This window comes from Enhydra lutris, unplaced genomic scaffold (genome assembly GCF_002288905.1).
Source record: "Enhydra lutris kenyoni isolate GAN:26980312 unplaced genomic scaffold, ASM228890v2 scaffoldscaffold62, whole genome shotgun sequence".
In the NCBI taxonomy this organism is placed as follows: Eukaryota; Metazoa; Chordata; class Mammalia; order Carnivora; family Mustelidae; genus Enhydra; species Enhydra lutris.
The window spans coordinates 8,822,975-8,846,278 of NW_019154146.1; the positions used below are offsets into that span (position 1 = coordinate 8,822,975).

At 44.4% G+C, this 23,304-nt stretch overlaps 1 protein-coding gene across 1 annotated transcript in view; it reads right to left on the minus strand.

The window, feature by feature from the left end:
• The window catches only part of LOC111158666 (fibronectin type III domain-containing protein 1-like), a 100,067-nt gene that overhangs the window by 33,221 nt on the left and 43,542 nt on the right, over window positions 1-23,304 (minus strand). The window contains 8 exon segments of the mRNA XM_022520859.1: window positions 453-553; window positions 2,294-5,017; window positions 6,603-6,791; window positions 9,475-9,582; window positions 10,315-10,502; window positions 12,621-12,738; window positions 14,282-14,380; window positions 19,610-19,816. Coding sequence (XP_022376567.1) covers window positions 453-553; window positions 2,294-5,017; window positions 6,603-6,791; window positions 9,475-9,582; window positions 10,315-10,502; window positions 12,621-12,738; window positions 14,282-14,380; window positions 19,610-19,816 — 3,734 coding nt within the window.

Genomic DNA, 23,304 nt, shown 5'->3' on the forward strand with positions numbered 1-23,304 from the left:
TGTTTTTACCCTGCTTTCTTTTATAAAGGATCTGAGACAATTTGGAGAAAAATGTGTATATTACTTAATCAAATAATAAAAAATAAAAATAAAATGAAGCTAACAGAGGTGGAGAAAAAGAAGTCCATTTGAGGAGCTAAGCATCAGAATCTACGTAATTGCTATGAGGTTGGAAAAAATATTTGTGTGATCTTCCTAACCTGTCAAAGCAAACAGGAAGTAAAGGCCCACTTATCTTATTAGTTATGAGAAAAACACGAACTAGTCACTCAGAAGAATAGAAGATCCTTCTGAGCACAGGAAGAAGCAATATAAGAATATATTGATGTATGAGTGGTTAAAACTGGAGAAGAATACGAAAGACCATTTCGTTTATTGCTACACAGTGCCCACCACTTTTCTCTTCCCAACAGCATGAAAACAACTCATATGTGTAAAGAAGTTTACCCTACCCACTTTGTTCCTTGAGGGCCATTGATAATTCTTTGTCCACTTGGATTTCCATTACTACCAGGAAGCACTTTCCCTTCTACATTTGGTCTGCCATTATAACCTACATGGCACACAAAAGAGAACAATAGCAACAACAACAACAAAGCCAGAATCTGGTAAACTCAACACTCCTGTAAAGCCGGCTTCATACTAAACTCTAAGTAATAACACATCATTTCGAACAGAAATACTAAACAGAATTTTAAGACAATAATTAGTATATATTAGACTACAGTCTTAAATTGTGACTTCTAAGTACCAAATATGAATGTCTATGAAGAGTATAATAAAGTACAGTTTTCTGACAATACTGGGGAAAGGAGAGAGTCCAGCACAAGTTTTCTAGATAAAGCTTAAGACAGTAGTGGCTAGCATGTTATTTTAACCATTTAGAAGATAGAGGGAAGGAAAGTTGGAAGGATGGAGAAACTCTCGAAAATATATTAGATGTTGTTCTGCTCTTCTTAGCAGATTATACTAAACCCAACAAGTATATCTAGCTGAATCAGGTGCAATCATCAGTCACCAACTGTACATGCTCAGTGCTGGCCTGTGTGGGGCTGCTTGAGAAGTGTCTGCTCAGAGATAAAGTTGAAGGTCCCATTACCTGCCCCTTCAGTTGCTGCTCTGTCTGCCCCTAGCACCTGCCCATCTTCTTTGTCTCCTGGCATTTCTGATCAGCTACAGTTACTCGAGGTCTGTGCTGGGAGCATTCTGATCCAGCCCCACCCGTGGCATAAAGTACTTGGGCTTTCTGACAAATATCTGAGGGTCAGAGACTTACTTTTCTCACTCAAATAGTGAATGAAAACTAAATATTAATTGAATTTCTGCTGTATACAAGGGAATGTGGATTTTATATCTATTACCAGGGTCTAAGGTTTGCTTAAAATAGTCTATTTTAAGAGTAAACTGTCCTCTCCATGGGGCATTGTTCTATATATATATTTTTTTAACATTGGGCTAAGGTAATAATACAAAGTACAGACTAACAAACACTAAAGCATTGATTCAAGAATCTTCCATTAAGTACCAATTCCATGCAAGGAGAGCGCAAGTTGTCACTAAACTGAATGCAGACATGGACTAAACACCCTAGATCCTGCCCTGGGTCCATGTAGACTCCAATTCATAGCTGCCTACATGGTGTCCTCACTCTAAGTCACACATCTGCCTCTTAATCCTCCGTATGACAATCATCTTTAACATGCATTTTCTGGAGGTTTTAAATAACATTCACCGATTGCAATATCTAAACAATTCACACACAAGACACTGAGTTTGTCCCAGAGTATGTTGAGAGTTTTATACGCACAATCAACAAGAACAAGATCCAGCCTACACGGTTACCTAATTCCTTTCTGGGATTTGTTAAATATACCCTGGCAGGTGAGCAGCTAAAAATAACCCAAAATACAGGAACCTCGTCTGGCATCATGACTATGAAGCATTTTCACAGATTAAGAGCACATGTTGGGGAATGTAAAGAGGTAGTATGTGATAGAGGCATGGCAGAGGCCTGGGGAATTAGCACGTCTGGAATGGGAACTGCAGCTCAGCCCTCAGAGCTGTCTGACCTCGGGGAACCACGCAGATCCCTGGGCCCCTAGTCACTCATCTGAAAACCAGGAGACACAACACAAGAGGCAATTAAGAGGATGAAATCAGTTACGTCTGTAAAGCTCTTAACACAGTGCTTGGACGGAGCAGAGACTCAATAATATAAAATAAAAGACTCTCAAGAATTGCTACGAACCCTTTTGAGGACCCCAAAGAGAACGTTAAGTTAAAAACGAATTACCTTGTCTGGCAGGGGATCTCGCCGGCTGGCGCGAGAGGGGGTTCCGGAATCTCGCGTTCATCATGCGCTGGCGCAAGGAGAGCATAGGGGTGGTGGAAGAATAGACCGGAGGGGCGCGGGTGGTGTACCGCTCCCGGGCCGGGGTGCCCGTGGTGGGGCTCGGGGTGGAAGGGCTGCGGTGGGGGGGTCTGGGCGGGAGGTGCGAGGCTCTCGGGGAGCTTCCTGGCGGGGGAGGAGGAGGACGCTTCACAGGAGTGTCGTTCTCGTCCTGGGGGGAGCCCACCCTGGGGCGTGAGAGCACAATGGCAGGGTCCATCTTGTCCTTAGCGATGTTCCCGTCCAAGTATTTGCTGGCCCTGGGACTGGAGGAGGAGGGCCACTTTGGAACAGAGGAGGAGAGAGGGTCCTCGTCCTTTCCTCCTTTAAAAAACATCGCGTCTTCACCCTCCTCCTCTGCCGAGACCGACTGCTGAGACTTAGAAGTGAGGGGCTCCCTTTTGGACGGCGCGGCCTGGGGAGCGCGGTCCTTGTTCCCCACAGCCTGGGGCCCCACTCGGCCCGGGACCCTGGGGCGGGCATGGGGGTAGTGGCGGGGGCTGCCAGGCCTCAGCGGGGAGCTTGGGGGTCTGCGGAGGTGACTGTCGCCCGCGCCTCCTGCGTGAGCCTCCAGCTGGCGGGGTTTAGGAAGGGACTGGATGGGGTCCCTGGCCCGGGCCGGGTGTGCGGGCGCCCGGGCGGCTCGGGCCTCTGCTTCTGTGCTGTCGTGGTGGTTTCCGCCAGATCTGCCCTCGGAATCCTCGTCCCGATGGTGGGGCGACATGGGAAGCACCCCTCGGGAGCTTGCCCTGTGGGGGGTCTGACTGCCTCTGGCCGCGTAGGGGTCCGGGAAGGAGGGCGCCGCGGGGTGGGGACGCCCAGCCTGCGGCAGCTCGGGCTTCGGTTTGGACAGCGGATGCCCCACTTCCTTGCTCGGCGGGGGGCCGCGGGGCTGCGGCTGCGACACGGAGACCGCGGGAGAAGGCTGCCCTTCCGGAGCGGCGGCCCCGGCACCCAGCCCCTGGCCGGGTGCCGTCCTTTTGGGCACGCCCGGCCCGGGGTGGTGCTGGGACCGAGTCGCGGGCCGCCGAGCGGGGGCCAGCTGCGCCTTGGGGTAGCCGCCCTCCACACCCACTTCTGTGCTCTGTTGGACGTCCAACGCCTTGGAGGCCAGGGATTTGCCCTGAGGATGCGCACCTGCCTCAGTCCCGGCGAATTTGGGGTTCTCCGCCAGGGGCTCCTTCCGCTGAAGGCTCGCCCCTCTCTGCGGGCCTTTTCTTAGGTGGTCCACGCCCAGGGAGGCAGGCTCCCTGGACGAGGAAGACACGTGGTCGTTTACCACGGTGGCAGGAAGTGGCTTCTCGTCCTCCGCTTCGCTCTCTGCACCGTCTCCATGGATGCCCAAGCCCTGCCTGTGGTCCGAAGCTGGGTGAGAATTCACCCTCGAGTGGACTCGAGGCGACACGGTGGATGGCGGGGAGCTGGAGGGATGCAACCGGGGTCCTCGGCCGCTGCCAGCCCGGCTTGGATATCTCGTATGGGCGGCAAAGGGCTTGTTTCTGAACAAACTGAAATGTCCAGAGACAGGCGGACCTGCGGGTAGCCGGGCCCGAGACGTCGGGGCCGTGGCTTCAGCCTGCCTGCCTCTATCTTCTGTATCGTTGTCACCATCCCCATCAGAGGCATCCTCTCGCTCAGAGACCTGTGTCCTTGAGGAGAGACCAGAAGACCAGGAAGACTTGGACTGTGATGGCACACTGGACTTGGAGGCTGGGGTGTCCTGACCATCCTTCCAGCCCCTGGACAGTGGGGTCCCGGGGTGTGGTTCCGTGGGCAGCAGCCGAGATGATCCTTCCTGGGGTGGAGAAAATTTCGAGGATGAGACTGAGGCACCCGAATTTTCCTCCCTACCCCCAAAATGGGGTGCTCTCCGCGCAGGCAACGCTGGTTTTGTGCTGTGGTGCCCAGGGCCTCTGTCCCGCAGGGCGCTCGAGGTGGCCTGGCGGCTGGGCCACAGGGCAGGCCTAGCCTGGGCGGTGCTCTTAGGAGGCAGCCGCTGGGAGGCCCCGTCCTTTGGGTCCCGGGAGCCGGTGGCTGGCTCGTCCTCCTCTTGGCCCACTGAATCATTGTCAGTAGAGCTGGGGGGCAGATGGGTGGAGGGCCCCCCTGAAGGGCGGTGAGGGTTACCCTCAATGGGTGTGTGGCGTGCAGATGAGGACGTCCCTGGATGAGGGTGGGAAGGCAGAGAGGAGCCACCCCGGTCTGAGCCTTCCTTTCGGGGCAACACTGGGGTCTGCACTCCCACTGGGGTCCTCCCAGGAGCAAGGACTGGGGGGACAGATCTACTTGGTGGCCTCTGCTGTGGCTTCTGCTCTTGGGTCTCTGAGGGCAACGTTGGTGGGTCCCCCTGGGAATCCAGCTCCTCCTCATCAGTGATTTCTGTTGACTGAAGATCCAAAACTTCAGTCCTCTTTGGGTGCAGCTGGGGTCTTCTGGGCACCCCACCATTAGCCAATATTTTGTTCTTCAAGTCAAGAAGAGGGTTCTTGACGTTTCTGCCTCCGGGAGAAACAGGCAAATGAGTGTGTTTTGTGGAAGCAGGAACTTTGGGAGAAGTCTCTGGCTTTTCAGATTTCTGGTCATCTTCAGCATGGGTCTTCTGCTGCACATCGGACTTGCCAGAACCGGCTATAAATAGATTTTAAAGATTCTGCCGTCAAAAAAATTGAAAGCTGAGAAACATCAGGTGAGTATTTCAGATGGCAGTGTGGAGGCATTTATAATTAGTCATTATAATTAATAACTTCTCATTCTTTAGACACTGAACACATTTTCCAAATTATGGCAATCTCTTTTAAAGATCTCTTTTACTTTAAGTAATGATATAGTCCCAGAAAATGTGTATTAAATTTCTATAAATTGAATCATTATGTTGCAGCTTATTATTTGCAGAAATTTTGAAAGGAGTACTTTAAAGTAATCTATTGACTTTGTGAATGCAAAATCTTGTGTAGGATTTTCTTAATAAAACTGCCAGGATACTACAGATATATTATAGCCACTCTTAGTGATGTAGGAGAGAAACACACATAAGCCTGGTAAAAAGTGTTGAAGATCTATACTCAAAACTAAATGGGGATGTGTTGTGTGTGATTTGCAGGTGACAGGTAAGCAACAAATCTGTAATTTTTAAGGCATTGCAAAGAGTTCCCTATTCCCCCTAACATGTCTGTATTTGTTTTCTCCTTCTTACTTAAAATCCCTTTAATAATGGATACATTATAATAAGACCTGAACTCAAAAGACTCCCGGGGTAGGTAAACCAATTTATTACAGGTGCCCTACAATTTACTCTTTCCTGAGATCAGGGTTGAATGCAGGAAGGGATGCTGCAGGAGCAGGGAGAATTTATATGGCAATGGGGGACCCAGAGGGAGCAAACCACATCTATTCCAATTTTTCCACCACAGAACTGTTTAATATTGCACTATACTGTGAATCCTCACAACACACCACGCAGGAGACAGCTACCAACATCTGGTGTAAATATGGGGAGGCAGAAAAGAAAACACAGTCTAGGAACCTTGAGAGACTGTGGACTCTGAGAGACAAATTGAGAGTTTTGGAAGGGAGGGGAATGGGGGGATGGGTGAGCCTGGTGGTGGGTATTAAGGAGGTCATGGATTGCATGGAGCACTGGGTGTGGTACATAAACAATGAATCTTGGATCACTGAAAAAATAAAATTAAATTAAAAGAAATAGAAAATACAGTCTAAAAACACCTCACTCCAATTTGGGATTTTATTAGCCTCCATTTTGATTGTGATCAGATAATGAGGTAATTTAAATTATTCTGACTAGAGCTGCACTCCAAAATAATGGAATATAAACTAAAAATCTTAAGCACTATCTAGAAATTGAAGAGAGCTAATAATTAAAAATGTCACATTACATCTGTAAAAATGTTATTTCCCTGTCATTATAAGCCCCAAATTACACAGTGATATAAGAGCAATCACATAATTAATACATTCATGTTATTGGAATATTGTAACAGTCATTCATATGACTAGAAATCAATAATCTTTTAGTCTCCGGGGAGACCAATTTCCCAAGGGACAACAAAAATATTTTAGAAATCAACAGGCAAATGTAGCCCCCAAAATCGTCAACAAAGCAGTTCTAAATCGACGAGCATGATTCAAAGTAAGACACCACAATTAGCAGTAATGAAGAGAGACAGAGAAAGAGCCACAAACACACAATGCTTACTTGTTGGCATAGCGACAATGAAGGCTTTGGAGTGAGGCCCCAGTCCTCTCCTGTTTGCGGCCCGGATTTTGAAAAGATAGCGTTCCCCAGGCTGCAGACCATCCACTAGGGCAGAAGTAGTCTCTCCAGGATAGGTGAGGGACTTTGCTCCAAATGGTTTGAGAGCCGGGGCGTATGAAAGAATGTATTCTGAAATGATTTGGCAGACGGTTGGAAGGAGGAAACTGAAAACAGTCCTGTGTCCAGCAGACAGACTGTATGGGCAGGATGAATTAGAACGTGCATTACTAAAATTAATACTGTAGCAATGCACGCCAAGTCGGCAGCTGGAGCGTAAAGACACAACGGACGGTGAACTAATCCATTCAGGCTACGAGACAAGGCCACGGAGTGAATTCTCGGGCAGATTCCTATTTTCGGCAAATTAAACATATGGAACCCAGGAGGCCAGTCTTCACACAATGACCAAATCTACTTACACTGCATTGGAGTTTTTCTTCATTGTGCTTATTTACTAATTTACTATGTCAGCATTAATATATCCTGAGTAGAAGAACCCGTGGAAGATTTAAATGACAACGGTCAGAACTGAATCGGAAGAGCTACCAAGACCTCTAGGAGTCCCGGTATATTAATCTGGGCTATTTGTGCATTAATCCCATATATGGAGTATAATTTCCCTTTTGTAGGAATTACAATCCTGACTCAATATACCTAGGTAAGGATATTTCACAGTATTTAAAACTGTAAGGAAAAGTTGCCAGTTCATAGATTTATGTGATGTCTAATGTTTCCATCTCCAATCACTGATATTTATGAACATGTAATGCACTTGAACTTTGAAAATCAGAGCACAATTCAGTCCAAGGAACTAATATAGTTGTATGGCTTCTATGGAAATGCTGTACCATAAAGAAGCCATGTTTTGAAGCAGAATTTCCACCCTTAACTAAAAACTGTCATGCCTCTTTTCCTCTCAATGTACTCAAGACTTACAAAACTTGTCAAATTAATGTGAGTAGGAGCTAACCACAAAAAATCATCTGAATCACAGAAAAACCAAGCAACTGTCATACTATCTTTGTCATATCTAGAGAAGCACAGAAGACCTTTTCTCTTCCCTGAGATCTAATCTTTAAAAAGTACATTAACCTAAAAACTTCAACCAAAAATGTCTTTGCAGCATTTGTCTGAAAAAAAAAAAAACCCACATTCTTTTCTCTTTGAAAATGAACAAACTAGTCATTTGTGGTGGTCAAAAGTAAAAATTAAAAGAACTCACTGTCTATAAAATTTGGTAATACAGGTTTTTTTTATGAATTCAATTCATCTGGAAAAAATGTAACCATGTCAAACTATATTCTTCTATTGTGTTTTATATTTGTCATACATATAATTCCCCAGTGTAATTATGAATTTTCAGTCCCACCATCACTCCTTTGTGAAAACTGCCTGAGCAGAGTTAAGATACATGAGTTCTTTTGGACACAAAAACTCAGTAGCTGTTACTATTTTTGAAAATATTTCATTGACTACCAAGGAGGTTCATTCGCCAGAGAGCTATAAATATAAACTAAGATGTGGGAGAGGGAAAGAAAGCAAATAAGTAGTATGATAATAAAGTCATGAAAGGAGCAACAATTGACTTTTTTATAACTAATGAAAGTCATCAGCCAAAAATGTCTTTATGCAATTTTCAGAATCCTTGCCAGCATCATGAAAACTGTCATAAAAAGGATGATTTAAAGGGCCAACTAAGTATTTCTTCTCTTCATTTGCTTCTCATTTATTCCACGGAAAAAAATGAGCAAGAATAGTACAATATATTCTTTAAGATATCCAAGCAAATGAGAAAGCATTAAGTTTAGAAACTACTCCCCTACATGTGCCTCCCTTCACTTCCATTGTTCCATCTTTACAGGTCCTCAAAGATAACTGAGATATCTTTGAAAGTTGAATATAAGAGAACATTTCAGCTTTTCAATTAAGAAATTCTCAAAAGAGGTTAGTAGATAATTTTCTCAATTTCTTTAACCTTACACAAACCTTTCATAGTTTTTGGACATAGATGTAAGTTGTCTTCCAAAATCAAGCAATAGTATAATGTACCTGTAAGGCACATCTGTATATGCGATGTCAGGGGAAAACCACCATACAGCCTTCTCAAATGTCTCTGAAAAGACTTCTGAAAGGTTCTTGAATGTTTTTACACCAAAAAGAAGTAATTTGTGTTTTTATTTCATACTCTCAAGAGATTATTTTTAAATTTAGCTGTGAATATTTTATTCTATTTTAATTTGGTTTCGTCTTTGGTATTTTTTTTTTCTGTTTTAAAGTCATATTTTTCCTCAACCAAAAAAAATTTAATTAAAAAGTTTGACAAATAGGAAAAAAATCCATTTTTATTTAATTTTTATTACTTTTTTTTCAAACCCATTAAATATCTATGGTCTCATTCAAGACATCTGTGGTCCCACAGGGTTTCTACTTACTCCCACATTCCATAATCTTATTGGTACAATGAGAAGATCCACAGAATGAAACACAAGGCTGTCATTTGTATGGGTAAAGGTTATGATGTCACACCCATACAATTAAAAACACCCCTCCTGATAGCAGCACCGAAATCGCTGTGGATAGGGAAGATGAAAAGTCATCTTCATGAGGACCTGGATCCTACTGACAATGAGAACCCTACCTGAAATACCCTTGTTCGTTGGGTTAGCGCCCCATACACGTATGTTGCTTCCCTATTGGTCTCCCAGTCACCAAACCTGCTATTAGAGCTGGTGTTGATCAGAGTCAATGACATCTCTATTTGGAGTATGTCTCTTGTGTGTGCACTCGATACCTTAAATAATGAGGTTCCTACCTTTCACTTTCCCCTCGGTCTCAGGCAGTGCGTCCCAAGCTACAGAGACGGCGGTAGGCTTGCCGTTGACTGGCCAGACATTTAAGTTTTCAGGAGCTGTTGTAGGAGCTACAAAGGGACAAGGACCTAAGGTTTAAAAATGCTCTTATGGATATTTTAAAAGTAAGTGACGTATGGTTCCTGCAGACAGATTTTTCAGGGCAGCACTACTGTGTTCATTGTTAATATACATGACAGAAAACTCCACTCTGTATTACACTTTGTGCGATATAGTGGTTATGTCAGTGCTACTGACTCATGCAGTGAGTTCAGACATATCTAGGGAAATGCTTTTAGAAATTCAGAATATCTCTCATTGCTGAATCTCGAAATATATAAAGAAGATTAAAATCCAGTTCGAACTTCTTTTTAATAAAACTTGTAAAGACATTATTTAAAAGAAAATAATTGATACCAAGTACAATTCTCCCCCAGAATCAAACGCAAGCTCAGCCTCAGGGAAGAAGATTCTCTCTACCCTCCCTGCCCTCCATGCATTACCCAGGGGCATGCACAGATCCAGTGGTGATTTGTAATTATGCTCTATTCTGGGATGTACTATGCTCCAAATGTCAGGATAACATGCTAACAAAGACGGACAGTGGAGGATAAACGTGGGCAACAATGCCCGAACTTCTTTGCCTTGGTACCTAGAAACACATCCCAGATTTAGGGTTAATGTTACTTTTTTAAAAATGCCTCTGCTGGCCTTTATCACCATTGGTTTCTTAAATTATCTTTAAATCTTATTTTCAGGGCAATTCCCAAATGGAAGATCCAAAGGCCATTTTAAATACAGACCAGATTCTGGTGTTCTCTGGAAGACAGATGTACTCCATTTGCCATCTCTTTCACCCTGTGAAATACGGACTGCAAATTCATACATGGTGTCTGGAATCAGGTTCTCAACCAACACGCGTCTGTTGGAGGTCTGCTTGTGGTCCCACCTTGCCAATTCCCCCTTTTCTCGATAGCGCACAGTGTACTGTCTATAAGGAAATAAGGCAACCAGTTGACCAATTCTCTGCAACTGAACGCTAGGTTCCTTGCTATTCTTCCTTCCCTATAAGTAATGACTTTGGGAGGTAAGGAGAGAAATTAAAGAGGAGAAAAACCTACATTTTTGACTATGTTATTAAGTCAAAGAATTTACTCTTAAGTTCCAGGAAAGGTGTCTAAAGTCAGCCAGGAAAGATGGAGCTTAGTGTCTTACAGCTCAGAGATAAAGAAGGGAAGGGACAGAAGAGGGACAGGTTTGACCAAGCAGGTACCTTCTGAGGGATGTGTGTGTGTATGTGTGTGCAGGCATGTGGTGTGAAAAAAGCAATATTAAGAACTGAAACTGGGGGGCACCTGGGTGGCTCAGTGGGTTAAGCCTCTGCCTTCAGCTCAGGTCATGATCCCAGGGTCCTGGGATCGAGCACCGCATCGGGCTCCCTGCTCAGCAGGGAGCCTGCCTCCATCTCTCTCTCTGCCTGCCTCTCTGCCTACTTGTGATCTCTGTCTGTCAAATAAATAAATAAAATAAAAAAAAAAAAAAGAACTGAAACTGGCCTAAGGTATCTTGGTTCTCCAGAAAAGACAGACAAGAAGACCCACTTCATGCCAAAGCAGGCATGTTTTCTATAGGTTCAGGAGGAAAGGTAACATGTGGTTTTGAGTAGAATTATTACCATGAGAAGGAGCAAAAGTGTGTAATAAACAGAGCAGGATAGAGGAACTTACAAAAGGAACTCTACTGTGTGATTATCAGGGAGAGAAATGCTAGGAGCAAACATGTTAGTAACAATCCCAGACAGAAGACATCCTCCACACTCAAAGAGCTACAAACTCCATTTATTGTATTCCTTTGCCAAGAAATGTTCTTTGCAGCCACTTGGCAGTAGAAAGCATCTGAAGCATTAACAAGGTGATATTTAATAAGTCAAGATAAGACTTCAGTTGCAGACACAGCCCGCCAATTAATACAAGAGTCTTGCTAAGAAAACTCAGGCCCTTTATCAAGATACTGGGAATCAAATTCCAGTGGTAATCAGGAACAAAATGGAAGAGAATCACTATGAGCTTTCTCACTTTCTTTCAAATGAAGCAGATGTCTTTTTCTTTTTCTTTACTAACAGACAGTAACAAAAACTGTATATAATACAAATAATGGTGTGTGTGTGCATATAAAGAATAAATATATATAATAAAAATATAAAAATATATACATAAAATACATATATAATCTCAGAATTATACTCCATTCATTTTTTTAAAGGATGTTCACTTTTCTTGGTTGTAGATATGTTCAAAAGTTAATATATAGGGTCCTAAAAGTTAATATATAGAAATCTTGGCTTTTTCTTGGTAATATAAACTATTCAGTAGTTTAACAATAAAATTTTGATGTTTATATTAATCTACCACTGACAAGGAATGGTGTCCACCAATGTTTTTTAAACACAAAGATTACTTTAATCTTATGATTGGTTTTTCTTCTACTGCTATTGCAAATCAGTATAAAAATCTGAACAGCATAATATCATGAGCTATTATAATATCTAATATTATCATAATATCATTATGAGACAAAACAGTGCCTTCTGCTATGCACAAATGAGCTAGATATAAGGCAATTCAGTGTCTGAAGAATGAAGAACTACGGTGTGCAAGGCATTCGACAAATGTCCACTTCTCTACATAAAAATCCTTCCTACTGTCACCCTTCCTGGATAACAGGAGGAAACGTAAGACTCCTTCTAAAATGGGGTCACATCCTCTGCTCACAAATAGATCACAGTGAGACAAAGCAAAACCCACATGGGGCAAAGAAAGAAAATGGAATCTAGGGAATTTCCAGACACAAGACAAAAACTCTGAACAAGTGAGAAGTGAGGTCCTGCTGTGTGCATTACAAGGCCCTGGTCATATCTGATCTGAGGAAAACGTGTGACGGCACCTAAGACTAGCCAGAATGTCATAGAACAGTCTACCACCCAGCTACCAGAGAGGCCAGCACTCACATGTCAGAAGATACGGTCATGCAAATAAACACATGTCTCGTAAGGACCAGAAACTCACATCTCTCATACTTAAAACAAAGATAAATAAACAAGGGAAAGTACCTTGATGCAACAACTTTCTTCTGTTTTTCCAAAACAGGATCAACCCAGGCTACAAGCACGGATTGGGATGACATGACCCGGACATTGATGTCTTCAGGCACGTCTAGCTCATCCTCTTCTGAAATGACAACGGGACACATTAGAGGTCTTACAAGAGGATCTGCCCTGAGTCCTCTGGGCCCCAGAGTTCATTATTCATGCTATATAATTTTTAAATTGCTTACACTTGATGTAGATAAAATGAAAGCTAAGCAATTGTTTGCTCGGTCAATGTAGAACAACCAAAATCTCCATTCTTGTTCTTACCCACAGTCTAATAAATGGGCAGTTTACTTGAAAAGTTCCCCAATCCAGCTGACCTAAAGAACAGTGCAAAAGGGATGCTTTGCCTTGGTCCAAAATACTCCAAGTAACTCAGTGTTTTCTTAACACATACTGTAAGTTTCTGGGAAATAATACAAAATATACAAGAAGCAAAAGTTTTGGGGGAAAAATGGTCAAGCCAGAGCATTTCCTTAGCAATCATGGCATGAAATGAAATTCTGGTTCAAACAAATGCACAAATCACATTGGGTTCAATGTCCTCCCATTTTAGAAAATGTGGTTCCAACAAGACAGATTAAAAGTTACATTCAGACATAAAGTAGAGTTCAGTTTGCCAATTTCCAAGAGAATACATCATACCCATGAAGCCTATAGTTTCTGTTCAATCTCTACCCAAAATGAGGACTTACAGGCCTCAATTTTGCTCTTAGTCTCTTGGGGCTTTTATTTTGTTTTTTTTTTTTTTTTCTTTTCACCTTTCAGGGACCATGTTTCAAAAGGATGTGACTTTTCTACAGGTAGGGGAAGGTGGAAATAGCTTGTTAAAAAACAATGTGGACACGTTTTCTATAACAGTAAATACTGAAAAATAAAAATGCAGCATCATGTATTTGAGATTTCCATCACACAACGTAAGCAACTATAATCATAAACAAAAATGATAATATAGAAATATACATAATTTAGTATCTGGTCTGTCATATAAAACTGTAATCACAAATAAATTGTGAATTCCTAAAAATAACCATGCTGCAGGTTGCCTCTTTAAATTAAGATGCAGGACCCAGAATAGGTATGTGTAATTTATTAAGATGTAATATTTTAAAAATTTGTGAATGGATGTAGGGAAGAACATCCCTCGGTAAATGAACAATGGTCAGACTGTGAGTAAGCCTCTACCACACTTCTCTCACTCTTCTCAATGCTACGTTTAGGAGATTTGGGCTAAAATTAAGTATGAGGGCAGATCTTGCTCACTGCCCCCTCCACACGGACTCTCATTTCTCTCTGTTCATGGTCTGCCACCAAGGACAACTGATGTGTGGGTTAGACTGTGACTGTAATTGGACCAAATGCTTGGCAGGTCCTACAGCGGCAAATCTGTCACACAGGGAAGCCATTCAAAATACACAGAGAAATATACTTCCTCGGACGAACACGCTTATCTCTGAGTATAAATGAAACATGCTTGTGTCCGAAATATGACCAAGCCGGTCCCGTGGTTTCCTTCACACTCAGTGACATCCAAGTGATTCGCCACTTACACAGCATCATTTGGAAACAACCCGGCAACCACACAGACCAGGACATGAGCAGGTTCATCCTTGGAAACATACCTGAAATCTTCCGTTTCGTTAGGGCAGCCCTGTAGACAGGCTGACTCTGCCCCTGTGAGTTCATGGACTGCAGGGAGACCACATACACCGACTCCGAGGCTGTGGACCAACCGGCAATGGGTGAGGCTCCGCGCTTGGCTTTCCAGGATGCACACCCTCTTTGTCCGCATCCCCCACCCACAGCCCCGCTCCCTTCCCATCTTGTCTTTCTGGAGCATTCCAACTTCTTCAGGATAATTAAAGATGAGACCAAGAACATTAGAAAACTAGGCTCAAGAAAAACACCATTGTGTGAGAAAACGTGGAAGTGATTATTACCTGTAATTCTTGAGAAATGGGTTTCTATTTCCTCAACATTGAAGAAAGATGAACAATGTTTAAAAAAGAAAACAATAATATATTTGCCCACAGAATCCCCCCAACTTCTTTTTACCTCCAAATAGAGAAGAGGGGTCACTCTAGTTTTTTATCTGTCATCACAAAGAAGGGAGCAAGACAAGAAGAGTGAGTGTACCATGTTATCAGTGCAGAGAGGATGCTGGGCCCTTGGAAACTGAATTCCTCAGAACTGAGCCTCCGAAGATTTGCTAAGAGCAAATGTAGAAGTTTAAACACATCCTTTATTTCTAGATTGTTCTTTCAGTTAGTTCCTTCTACGCCACACTCCAGTAGTACCTAACTGAATCTAAACTTGAAAACTATTAGGAAAAAAATTACAATGATGAAATAAAACTGTAACTCTTGAGTACTATGGAATCATAAAATCTGGGATCCAGATGAAACCTTGATTAAATTCCAATTTGGCCTTCTACTTTATAAGTAAGGATATAAAGCCATGAGAAAATCAATTTGCCCACAGTCATGCCCCTAAGAAGGACTCATAATCTTCTCTGAATCCGGAGTTTCTAATGCCTAACTCCCGGCTCTATTGACTGAGTTTCCAGCAACGGCCTTAATTAGTTTAAGAATAAAAATGAAGCAATATGACATATTTCTTTATTTTTTTAAATTTTTTTGAGATAGAACGAACACGGAGAGGGCAGGACGCAGACAGAGAGGGAGAGAGAGAGAATCTTAAGCAGGCTCCATGCTCAGTGTGAAGCCCAGCATGGGGCTCCATCTCACCATCCTGAGATCGTGACCTGAGCCCAAATCAAGAGTGAGATGCTTAATGGGCTGAGCCACCCAGGCTCCCCACTATGATATATTCCTAATCATACACCATCAGGTAATGTAATACACCATCTGGTAATACACCATCAGGCAACTACACCATCAGGTAATACCTAAGCAAAACTTGCAGAGGTGACAGAGATGCTAGTGAGAACTTGTAACACTGGGGAACTTCAGGCATTGCAAACTTTCACAGTAATGGGAAAATTAACCTTTTTTTTTGCAAACAGCATGTCAGTTAAACATAAAAGGAGATCAGCATTCAAAAACCTCACACAGAATCAACTTATAAACTGCAATAGCCCAGTCACATTTCATGGGAAGGGAATATTATTTGACAAACTTTGAACAGTGCCTCTCTCTCTCTCTCTCTCTCTCTCTCTCTCTCCACACACACACATACATACACAGACATAGGGCAAATGAAACTCGTGCTTTGATGAGTAAACTATTATTTAGGCTAAGGTTCTGACATTCTACCACCAGATTTTGAAATATATGTTTCATAAAAGAGAAAAATCAAGTCTGTAACACTGGGATTCATAGAGCATCAAACTAAGCTTCCAAAAAGAGAAGTCCCATAAGATGGTTAATTTCTTGGTGCTACTGACAACGGAAGCAGCCAAAGGTCAACAAAGAAAAACTCTGCCATCCAACCTCGCAACCCAGGAACACATATAAAGAAACTTAAAAAGCAGTGTGCCATCATTTATCAAGAGCCCCCAAGAAATGGATAACTTCCCACAACTGATGTTTTACATATTTGGGATGTATTTCTTAAAGTTCCTAGATTGTTGTTAATACCCAGATTCTTGACTTGCAAGCTCTCTACACTAAACCTGTGATTACCTGGCCTATGATTACCATGAAGTAGAATAAACCAGAAGAGCCCACGTGTCTGAGTCTGGTCTCGGCTGGGCTGAGTGTGTCACACCTGCCCCTCATTTAGTCCCAACAAAAGCCCCATGAAGAAGCTATTCACATAGTCTCCTCTTCGAAGATGAGAAACCAGGGTCAGGGGGATGAGATGACCCACCCACAGTCATGGACAAGGTGTTAGGGCCAGTGTGACACCAGGATTTACTACAGCAGGTGAGGGAGTAGGGCCCAGAGCCAAGTGCTGGTTATGGAGCAACAATCTCTTTTTCACAGAAATAACGAAGACTCACTGGTACAATAACATACTCCATTCTGTGCCCCTGATTATTGGTACTCTGGAGATAAAATTTCCAAAATGACCCCAGCATCATCAGCCCAGTGCCCCCTGAAGCCCCATCCACCACAGCCCCTTGTCAGAGCCAGTGTTTCGGCTCTGAACTTGGGACTGTCTTTCATAACTTCCTGAAGGCCCCAAACTCATGCACTACTCCTTTATTATTGTCCCGCTCCCACGTGAGTCCGGGCGCTTGCTGTGTCCTCTGGCCTCTGTCTTCCATTGCCATCCGTGCTCCCCTGCATGGGCTTGGCCTGGGGTGCCCACCACACCACTTCCGGCCCCCTGTGCCTACTCTACGGTTTCTGCTTTCACAACACTCTGTCTGCGATCTGTTTCTGTGAGGGACTGCTGGGGCCCTAGTTCCCCCAAGAGGCCTGACACGGAAAACGTCTAGTCACATGTGCTTTGTGAATGAGTGGGAGGGTGGGACTTTTACTGACAGGACCCCACCTCTCTCCAGGTTTCCTTGACCATTCCCTGTGGGCACCACGCTCTCAATGGCATCTCGGTCATAAACATAAGTAAAATCCCATGTAGGATAAAATGAGGACACTGGCCTCCCATGACACAGCAGGTCCACTGCAACATCCCCTCCTGGAATTCACAGCATCCTCCCCATTAAGATAGAGCAAGTGTCCAGGGAGACCTCTTCTTCTTCCTGGCAGCCTCATAGAGCATTGGTGATGGCAAGTCCAACACATTTTTTTTTGGTGAAAATTCAAAAGCCAAAACATCGTGGAGGTGTAAGAGGCACTGTCTATCAGGCTGGGACCGGAGCCCAGCCCTGACCTCAGTTCCCACATTGGCTCAAGTTCAAAAAGCAGAAAAATCCTTCTGTTGCCCTCGGATGAGCCAGGGGTCACTACCGAGCAAATGAAGAGACAGCAGCATCAGTCAGGTGAGAAACTTGTTCGCACTAAACCAGGTTTTACTGCATGGTATCTATGAAGGACTCAGAACAATGAAAACCTCCCACTGGAAACACGCTGCCCTGTAGCCTCAGGAATGCAGAAGGAGTGACTCCCCTGCTGCTGATACTCTGGGTAGAATCTGGCCCATTTCCCCTGCGGAGTACACCTATTCAGGGCAAGGGGTAGGTTTGGGAATGAATGACCGATGCGTCTCCAGATGACGGGGCCTCTGGCTCTAGGTCTCGCTGCTAATACTGAAGTCTCACAAAGCACGCTCAGTTCAGATGTCTCCAGTGCCTTCTATGATCCCACGTGGTTTCCGGTGGCCTGGAGAAGAGAGGTAGCTGGTCTTTTTGTTGGGGGTCGCTGGAGTCTGAATTTTGAGATGGTTTGTATATTATGCCCAGGAGAACACCCACCAGAATTGTCCAAGGTTCTTCAGCAGGTGGCTGAACAGACAGCTTGAATAGGACGGTGACTTCCTGGCTATACTGGAAGGGAATGCAGCGTGGGCTTCCACTAGGGTCTCCAACCAGCTCAAACCATGCCTGCCATGTGACCCGGGAGGCTGGCCTTGGAAGTCCTGAGGAACTCGGAGCTTCTTGTCCAAATTCCAGAATCTGTGGTCATGCCTTGAGCAAAGAGGATTGTGTTCCCGCACCTGGGGCACCTGCGGCAAGCAGAACTTCTTCCCACAGGCGGCCCTGGTCCCACCATCACCTTTCTCACCAGGCTGTTTCCTGAGCTCCAAACTACTGGTCATCACTGCTGCAAGCCTAGAACCCTCACTCTGGCTTCCATTTCTCTATTTTGTCTCTCCTGTCTCATTTCCCTCCACTTGCCTGTCCGTCGTCGCGTCTGACAGACTTAAGGAGGCAACACGGGCACCACTGCCCTCTCACCAGTGACTCTGTTCATAGCACAGACCTTCAGCCTGTGCCCTTCTGGGCTCCTCTGCCTGGAGCCGGCCCTCCTTCCCACCTCCAGCCCATCTCACCGATGTGAGGCCTGGCTGGCATCATCAAGTGAAGAGATCACCAGGTCCTACTGGAGTCTTCTGGGAGGGTCCAATAAAGAACCCCCCTTCCTCATCCAAGTACTGATCCAATTTGGAAGAGACTGAAGAATAAGCAGTGGGGCCAACATATTTATTGCTGGCACCAGCTATGTTGGAGATCATGGGGCAAGCATGCTTTCTAGTATGAGCAGCAGAACGGCCAGGCTCTGCTGCCCAACCCTAGGCCCTACATGACATGTGCCCAGAGGAACTGAGTAGATCATGTGCTCTCTACAGTCTGGCTTCCCTGTGAGAGGAGAACACACAAAGGGGCAACCCATGCTTTCCCAGCACCTCCTGCCAAACTCATTAGGTCAATTAGGGGGTGTGAGGAAAGGGGGAGAAAAGAAGGAGTTTGCAGCATCGCCTTGCTCGGACTGTGGCCTCTGCCACTGTCCAGACCTGTCAGTGAGTGAGAGCATCAAAGGTCAGGCCTCGACCCAAGCTGGAGCCATGTGCACAATCTCTCCAGTTCCAGCAGATGTTCCCATCTGCATCGCATGGCCAAAGCTTCCTTCACACAGTAAGGGTCTGCAAAGGAAGAAGGCGGACCTGGTGTGCAGACTCTATCAGCGGCCACATTTCATCTTGAAAGGACCCAAGGTCCAGTGTCCTGGGAGCTAAGACAAAGCTTGAAAGGACAAAATGGTTAAAGCAGAGACAAGATGAGAAAAGCATCAGGTTCCCTCGCACGTCCAGGGTAATGGCCCGGCTCAAGGAACCGGTGCTGTCAGATGAGGCAGCAGCTGAGGCACACGTGGAGGGGGGCCTCGTCCTGCCACTGACTGAAGGTTGAAAGGATGAAGGCACGGAGGACGGACAGGGCAAAGAACACAGTTACTAATCATCATACGTGGAAAATGAACAGCACTGCATCTCAAGTACAATCTTCGGTTATGAACGAGCTTCTAAACATTGACGTGATGGCAAAGGTCACCAACACATCGGATACCATATAACATTGAACTCACCCAGTTTTTTAATTTCGTGCGTCCGCTCATCTCTCGTCAGTGGGACGTAATTCATCTTCCGGCCACTTTCTCCGTAGCCCAGAAGAAAACCCCGTGATCTGCGTGGACTCTTGGCTCCCGACAGGCGCGGTGCCTTCCACGCAACAGAGAGCCGGTCGTCTGAGGATCGGACGCGGACACGCAAGGGCTTGTTTGGCACTTCCTTTTCTTAAAGAGGACATGACACAGAAATTATTACACAGTATACCCCTAAGAGTGAACCGCTGAGTCTATAAAGTCTGTCTAAAGACGGAGCAGCAACAATTAGCAGCTGGGCTCAAAACATCCATTTTTGGTAAACCAATTCTAGTAGGAACACTTTTCCCCCAAGGGTATCAACACTCGATGCACCCATTCCTCCCCGCGCTTCAGACAGAGAGGTCCCAAGAAGTCATTTTGAGGCTGCCAGCCGGAAATCTTGGATGTTTTACAACGTTCCTTCTTGTCTATTTTGCCTTCTTAAGGCCAAAATTGTACATTCTCTAGTGAGAGCTAAAGGTCAGTGTAAAAATAGAGCAAACACACTTGTGCGTTATTTCTAACAGTCCTTTCCTAAGCACTTTCCACTCTAAGGTTGAAAAGACAGGCTTTCCTTGTTTTTACAGGAAATCACTAAGAGTGAAATGCTAACTGGTTTTTGTGTTTTACCTTGGTTTTTCTGACACGGCTGTCTTGCCCCTCCAGACAGACACAGCAGCAATCCCCAGTCTCTGCTCTTTCCTTCTTGCGAAATCGATGTCTAGAAATCCTCTTGCTAAATGAGCAATCTCAAGAAACATTCTGATTGTTAACTTTTTCAAAGCAATGCCTTCTGGTGGCCAATACTTAGTGTTCAAAGTCTTGCTTTTACATCAATTAAGAGCTGATAAGTTTGGCAACAAGGCGGGGGTGGGGAGGGTGTGACGACCACACTGCCCGTTTGGAGCATTAGCCGCACTCTGGCCCTACATCAGGGATACAGTTTGGCTAATGAGCATCTCTCCACCTACAGAAACCAGGTACTTCCCAGGCATTACTCTTCAACCATCTACATTGGCCCTATTATTAGTCAATTCTCAACTAACTTTTTAGACTGGAAAATTCCTAGCTAAGCGAAGACATAAAAATAAAATCTAATGTCTCAAGTTAGTGTCAACTTCAATAATGCAATAAATCAATAGCCATTGGAGATGGTTATTCTGAAAAGTCAGACACACAGTGCCCGTGTCTTGAATCTAATCAAAAGGAATATCCTTTAGTACATGAGCTGGAGATTATCTACTCAGTTATTGGGCACCCCCATTCCTAGAGGCATCTACAAGAATACCAGGCTATGGTTCAGTAAATACTTTTCTCAATATGCAAAATGGTCATTATTAAGATTTTTTTATTTTGACCCAAAAATGCAGCCAAAGGACTAACTACATAGAACTTGCCCTTACAGCCTGGTGTCATGAGTATAACCACTTTCCGTAGGGTTATACTAAACTGATTTCAGTTTTGTTCCAAGTTGGAGGTAAGCTCTCAATTTCAAGGACTAACCTCTGTAAAAATTAAGGGCCACCAAGTAATTATGGAAATGATAACTACACTCATTTATATAGTTCAAAAGAAAATAATTTGCCAAACGTGTTCAATACTGATAACCCAACTCATTAATGGCACAGCACGGAGTAACTGTATGAGTTCCTACATTAATCCTATGACCTGGTAACTTTTATGCATTCCCAATGGGGATCTCTCATTCATAGCCTTAATAATGTAGTGCCCATTTTCCTAGAAAGATCCAGGCTACTAAAACTTATTAAGTGCTTGAGTTGTCCACAGGTGACTGTGTCACAGAGGTGAACAGGAATGCCCTTTGTCAGCATTGGTCACTGATGAATAGACCTTGTGTGGGGCCTGAGTGGGAACTTTTTTAAATACTGAGGGAAATGTCTCATAAAAACCAAATATGAGAAGCAAAATCTGAATAACGAGCAGCATGTTTAGTCTCATTTATCAACAACGATGTTTTGGTTTGTTTTTAAAGTTAGCAGATTTGCAGAGGACATTCATTAGAACAAAACACATAACCAAGTTGACTTTCTCAGCAATAGTGTTTGTGCCTTTTTTAGCTTTGTGCAAAGTCACAAAATAGACTTGACATGAGCCATGAGCAGGGGCATAGAAGTCAAGAGAAAATTTCACAGGAAGCAAAAACCTTTGCTTCATTCTGTCTTTACAGCTTCTAAGTCACATTCCCCTTTATGTGCCTCCAATACAAACTGTCACCACATGCACAAAATTCAGTTTTAACAGAAGACCCTCCTGTGAGTGATGACATAGATTCCCTGAGGGTGAACCACCTGAGGTTGGGGTTTGATTTCATGGGGTTCCCAGCTTTGGGCAAGGGTCGGTACTATGTTTTTTAAAAGTTTATAAGGTGAAAATTATGTCTGTCAACAACATAGGATATTTATTTTACTTCTGTAAAAAGTTCATACCTCCTCACGGCAACCTCTCACTGATGTGGGGCTGAAAATGATGCTTGCTCAAGCTGCCACCGGCCATTTGCACTGCTAGTATTTTGGGCAGAAATGACAGGGTTATCACCCAACCATGGCTGCCACAATCTATTTCCTGAGACAGCAGTAAATGGGACAGATATTCATGGTGCTGTTATCAGCTTGTTACCCCCGATCCCGGCTCTTTTTCTAAATCCCTTTGTGGCCTATGGCAATGCTCCCATCACTCCAGAAAGCAACATATCAGCATGGGAGTTCTGGGTGATCACTAGCAAAATGGGCAAATGTACTGAGAACACACATGTGGGTCTTACAGGAGTCAGAAAAAAAAAATCAGTTATTGAACGGAGATAGTATTCTCTACCATGGGGCTCCCCTCCAGTCCTGGGACACTTCCAGCCATGCACACCACAGGGCAAAGTGTTTCTGGAGGTTGCACTCTCACTGCTGAGCCTTGGGAACACAGAAGGTCTCTACTCCAAACAGATAACCCCTGACACTCAACAGTAAAGCACTGACAAAACTCTAAAAAGGAAAAAGACCATTGGAACCATGACAGGGTCCCTGAGAAGCAGGAAACAGTAAGGTTCCAAGGACAAGGATCTTGGTCTCAGATGGCACAAGTTTATTGCCTCAGGTGCCCAGCTTGTAGCTCTGTCTTGATTCCTGCCAGGCCCAGTAGGCATCAGCCACGCTGCTGCCCTCAGACTGTACGGGCTTTCACCACAGTCTCCAACCTGCTATTAGCCACCCCACACCAGGACTGGAGAATGAGGCCGGCCTCCTGAGCAAGGGGGAATGGGGAACAGGGCCGAGGCTAGCCCCAGCCACCAAGCACACCGTCTGCTTTACATAGAACTTCACAGTTTACCACAAGGAACAGGGCCGAGGCTAGCCCCAGCCTCCAAGCACACTGCCTGCTTTACATAGAACTTCACAGTTTACCATAAGCCCTCACATGGTTTATTTTAATTGTCCTTACAAGAGCTTCCAGGTTAAGTAGGATACATGTCATAATCCCCAAGAGAAAACTGAGGTTTGAAAAGGTGAAGCCTCTGACCCAAGGCCACACAGCTACAAAGAGTCAAGTGAGGACATGAATTCAAGCACTGTGGGCTGGGTTCCATTCTCATCTCACTAGACACCTTCCACTTCCACTCTCCCCTCACC